At 38.5% G+C, this 5,510-nt stretch overlaps 1 protein-coding gene across 3 annotated transcripts; it reads right to left on the bottom strand.

The window, feature by feature from the left end:
* Positions 1-337: 337 nt before the first annotated feature.
* LOC115238662 (ubiquitin conjugation factor E4 B-like) lies at positions 338-5,266 on the bottom strand. Of its 3 annotated transcripts, none has more exons than XM_029812668.1 (6): positions 4,741-5,266; positions 3,484-4,039; positions 2,033-3,405; positions 1,111-1,939; positions 717-1,026; positions 338-411 (listed from the first exon to the last, which is right to left on the bottom strand). In XM_029812668.1, exons 1-6 carry the CDS (start codon positions 5,226-5,228, stop codon positions 356-358), a joined length of 3,612 nt encoding a protein of 1,203 aa, XP_029668528.1. In that variant the 5' UTR covers positions 5,229-5,266; the 3' UTR covers positions 338-355. The 3 variants fall into 3 exon arrangements, with proteins under 3 accessions (XP_029668528.1, XP_029668537.1, XP_029668545.1); XM_029812677.1 differs by having other exon boundaries at positions 2,033-3,402; XM_029812685.1 differs by lacking the exon at positions 4,741-5,266 and adding an exon at positions 4,560-4,636.
* Positions 5,267-5,510: the final 244 nt, after the last annotated feature.

Raw genomic sequence — 5,510 nt, 5'->3', positions numbered from 1 at the left:
ATGAAGACATTAAAAATCATATTATTTTGTGATATTTCGATTCTTTTTTTTAATCCAGATCTATTAATTTGATTTTTCGAACAATATAAACATTAGAAATGTTTTTTTTTTTAATTTTGATAGTTTCATATTACTATTATACAACCAAAAAATCTCAAAAGAGAGGGAGAGAGCACAAGTGAATATTATTGTTATTATACATAATATTGCTGTATGTTTATTGTGTTACATTATTTTCCAAACACACACGCGCGCGCGCGCGCACACACACACATACGCATATATAAGCACTTATAATACTTATCTTTTTCTTTCCTTCCCTATATTCTTATATTTATGCATAATTCTTGTCACCTTAGCACTGTTGCTTTTGTTGTTTCCATATTGATATTCTTTCTTTCAAATCGGGCACTGCAATTTCAAAAAAAAATATTAATTTCAGATACATTTCTACATGGATAAAAAAACTTACAATAGTTTAAAATACATATTTTATTATACATATTTTAAAATCGGCATAAGATATTAAAAAATTTCAATACGATAGACTTTAAAAGACAGTCAAAAACTATATTATCTATGACGCATCAAATATTTTTCTAATATATTTATGTATATGAAAATGCATTGTTATGAAATGTTACCAATATTTAGACTAAAAGAAAGTTGACTTTATCAAAAAAGAGAAAAATATGAACAATACACGTATTACTTACTTGGCACAAGCATATCTTCGCTAAGCGGCTGCCAATTAAAAGGATCCGTGGCACTGTTGAGTAAATGTCTAATGATAACTGCTTTGTCCACAACAATACCAGACGGTAGCTTGACTGGATCCTCCATAAGAGTGTCCATCAATGGATCCCGAAATTCTTCAGGAGCGTCGCCACGTGCGCGATTGTCTCTTGCGATTACCGCCGCACGCTCAGCGAGAGCTACGAAACTCTCAATTTCCGTCGTAGTTTTAATGGCGGATCTCTCTAATTCATTCGCAGCGTCGGTGAATAACTCGTTATAAAACAAATGCTGCAAAAATGAATTTTTATATATATATATATATACACATATATGTGTAATATATGTATATGATATATTATAAAAGATACTCACTTCATCACTGGCTAAAGCAGCCGCAAAATTATCACAGTCAAGATGTAAATATATATCAATCAATTGACTGAATAACTTCTTCGGTTGCCATCCGTATTTTTCCAGTTTTTTCACTGTCAAATTTTCAGGCTTAGATCCGCACAACTGTTGCAAATGAAAATTCAGCATGGCACACAATTGTCCGACTAATTCCGGTCGTAGAAACGGTTCCTTAATGTCGACTGTTAAATAATGAAACATGGCAACTATTTCCTTGGCTAATTTAAGAGAGAATCTGGCTTGTTCCTCGTTTGCCGCCAGCTGTCTCGTTCTCGATTGTTGTTGCTCCTGCGAAATAGCATTCCACGCGATAGTGTCGGACATAAATTCCTCCACCTCGAGTATATACTTCAGATGTTCCAAAATCTTCTCCAGCAGGAAGGTGATGTCGTTCATCAATATGTTGATAAACTTGATGAAGTGCTTGCCGTTATTACTCTCATTGACGATAGACGCTCGATGCATCGGGCTATGCCATAACGAATTTAAAATCACACTTACGTGATAACATATTGTAAACTTATCCTTAAATCCGGAACTAATGTGAATGGTTTCAACGTCGGTATAAAACTTTATGAGATACGACGCCAGAAATGTCTTGGATATAGGATGTGCCATGAATTTGTGCCCAAAAGTTCCTCGTGTACAAACTCCTACCTGAATCTTATAAAGAAACTTGATGATTTTTGCAATAAGATGCGGATTTCGTATACAATGTGGCGTACACACGACGACAAGTAACAAAGTGATAAGCGACGATATATCTATATCAAACCGAATTGGGCAGAATCTGCAAATAAAACAATACAGTTATAATTGTTAATAAGCTCCAGATAAGCATTATGTATAATTTGTGAGATTTGATAATTTAGTAAAAACTTACTCGAATATGAATAACAAGAATTCCACTATGTCTTCTATGTACCATTCTGGTAATGCGGTGAATTTGCATATAACTTCTTGAGGTAACGGAAGTTCGGGAAGAAAATGATCCGGAGCAGTCTGCGTTAGAAGACTCAGCAAAAATTCGGCGACCAATATATAAAAGCCTAAGCATCTTTCCAAAAAAATTTGCTGTATCAGAGCTACCTCTGCACATAATTTGAATGTAACCAGTTGCTTCAACTGTTGCTTCCATTGTTTGATCAAGTCTTTATTGTGCTCCGCTAAAGGATCATCTTTCCATTGAGATTCTGTAGCTTGCAGTTCGTCGAGCATTTTTTGTAAATTCTTTGAGGCGTACAATTTTTTCCGATAATTTTGCAACGCCGGTAACAGCGCAATGTGATGACAATGCAGCGTGAGGAACCAACATTGTGTCGGAAACTTCGGTTCCGTCCATTTATGTGTGCTGTCCAAATGTTTCTGCCATTCCGCAACCTCTTGCAAAGTGAGTTTCAGTCTTGTGTCGTTCTTTATCTCGACGAAATTGGATGGATGAAATGGATATAGCGGGTCTACAGTATCCAGGTTGATCTTCACGGAGAGCATTTGCAAAATCGATAGTAGATGCAACATAAATCCATCTCCGGCCAAGGAGGGACTGTCCTCCGTCTGTATTTGCGCGCGTTTCTCGTTGTGACGTAGCAACGCCGCCAAGTACACAAGAGTGGCATCGCGGCAGCTGCTATTCGCGAGTATTGTATCAAACATCTTGTGCAATGACGTTCTGGTATTCTCCAACCCTAGCTGCAGCGTGAAAATCATCGATTTGTTCGTGACAGGAGTTTTATTGAAGAATCCCTCCAGCAGTTTCGGTTGCACTTCGGCAAATACCAATGCCGAGAGAAACCATCCCAGGAGTGAGGTTCTCGAGAGCTCTCTTCCGGCTGCTGATGTCATAACATCAGGCAAGAATTGAACTTGATTCGTTATCAAACGACAAATCGGATGTATATTGCTGTTTGGTCCACAGCGAATCTCTATCAGTTCGGCTAGCGCCTCGATTGGTCTTTGCGTTTTGTTGTATAAGCTCGCCTTCTGTATCGCGTCATACAGGCCTTGCAAGACTGGAGTGAAAATGTTATCGAATATGTTCGGATTCGTGTGTGTCCTAGCCACGAGCTCGCGAAGATAGCCCCGAGGTAAGTTCTGCAATAATATCCGATTGAAAAGATAAGTGGTGCATTTAGGTATGACAGCAGTTTGGCAAATGCCGATTAACCCTTGTAGAACGAGGCTGGAATACTGAACACATTGCGCTTTCAAAATTGCCACTACTTCGTAGAGAGTTTCAGAGAGAAGTAGACAGGACTGCTATAAAATATATAAAAAAGAATTAGTTTAATAAAATCTTGTCTAATTTTGAAGATATGTGTGTGTGTATGTGCGTACCTTTTCATGATTTCTTTCTTCAATTGCAATCCTTGAATAACAATCTAATAAATAAGTAAAACTTTTCGGTTCTAATGAACTGTCGCCTAGTAATGATATCGTCGGTAATTGATAAGATGAAGAAGCCACCACAAGACTTAACAAAGGACTCGCTTGACTATTCGGACTGTCTTCACAGCCAGATGACACGTCTATCAAAGGATCCTCCCCTCTCGAAAACATATACAAAACCTCCTGCAATGCCTGATGAATAATATCGCTACAATTCATGCTTCTCTGTGTTTGCATGTATGCTGCCGATGTTTGCGGCAGAAATATGCTTCCCTCTATAGGGCTTTTCCACGATACGCACAAGACACGTGATATGATAACGTTTGCAAAATCGTCTCGCTCCTTCATCCAATGTTTAAAAGTGAGCAATACTTTCAATTGCTTTGAACTTTCTATCTCCGTAAGTGTCTTGCACTTCGCCCATGATTGCAAATCACAGGAGCATTTTTCATGTATCATTGCATTTCGTTCTGCTATCTGCAAATTCTTTGTCTTCTTCTCCAATCTAGAGAACATACGTTAAATAAAAATATTAGTCATACTCATTAAATCACAAACATATATAATTTATTTCCGTTAGTAGAATAACTATCTCCGATATGAATACATTAATTGTTCTAAACATTTTACTTTTAACTCTCAGTATTTTTGAAAATGCTCGCTAAGATTTCTATGAGCTATTACATCAGAGCATGATTTTATAGTGGCAGCTGTTATTCATTATAATTTAGTAAACGATATGCGCACCCGATTAAGTCTAGTTACATAACATATCTTCTCAACTTTCAGAATACATTATATATATTTGCTAAATAAAAATTAATTAAAATACCATTTTAATTACTTCAAGATTCTTGTACTAATATCTGTTATTTTTTAATACATAGCATAAGCTTTATAGCATTGAAATCCGAACGTTACTACCGCAGTGCACTTATTTTCATTAAACAACGGTACACATTTATCATGCATCCAACAAGCGACCCAATTCATGTTTAAGCACAAAACGGAATGAAAATTCTTACATCGAGTTATTTCTGTATAGAAATTCACATTCTAGACAGACACAATGATTCTCAAAATATCACAAGCTTAATTACGCCAATATCTATCAATATTAATATAATTTTTATTAACGCCATTTGACTTTCCTACCCATTTCGCAAGTAAAGAAACAATGTGAAAAAATACTACAGTATCACTTACTTGTTCTTGAGATCTTCGTTATCATTCCGCAAGCGTTTGATATTGAGCTCAAACTTGACGCGTTCTGTGTCCGCCTCGTCGAGCAACTTCCGCTTGTTAGAGAGTACGGTTTCGATGTTGGACATTTCCCGAGTGAAAGTTTCCTGCGTGGTTTGCACTTCCCGCTTCAACCGCGAGTTCTCAGATTCGAGATAACGCATCGTGTCGATATAAGATGCCCGATCGCTGGGGCTGAGCGGGCTGCCAGGCTGTCGGCTGACGATCGGCGCCAACGTGCTCGGCGGCGATTGGATGATACTCCACGACGATGAGGCGGTGTTTGTCGTGAAGGACGGGATGGTTGTCGCGGAGGACAGGACGGTTGTCGCGGAGGACAGGACAGTTGTCGCGAAGGACGGGACGGTTGTTGCGGAGGACGCAGCAATTGTCGCGGAGGACGGGACGGTTGTCGCGGAAGACGCGGCGGCCGCCGTATTCTTCCTAGGCATCGTATTCGCCGTTTAGGTTAGTGGGTACGTGGTCTTTCTCTCGTATGCGGTTTCCTTGTCACGTGTCGCTCTCGGTTAGATTAACCGACGGTTAAAATTAGCAGGGTGGCCAACAGAAAATAGAGGTGAAAGAAAACCAAGCATTCTTATCATTTCAGTTGGAACCCTGCTAATTTTAACCGTCGGTTAATCTAACCGAGTTTGGTGAAATTGGCCCTTAAGTCGTAAGCTTTAGTGCCGGTCTACAATAAGTGATTTAAGCCTTAAGCCTTAAGAAATTGA

The sequence above is a fragment of the Formica exsecta genome, unplaced genomic scaffold (genome assembly GCF_003651465.1).
Source record: "Formica exsecta isolate Colony F162 unplaced genomic scaffold, ASM365146v1 scaffold1153, whole genome shotgun sequence".
In the NCBI taxonomy this organism is placed as follows: domain Eukaryota; kingdom Metazoa; phylum Arthropoda; class Insecta; order Hymenoptera; family Formicidae; genus Formica; species Formica exsecta.
This window is presented reverse-complemented; position numbering and strand designations above follow the sequence as displayed.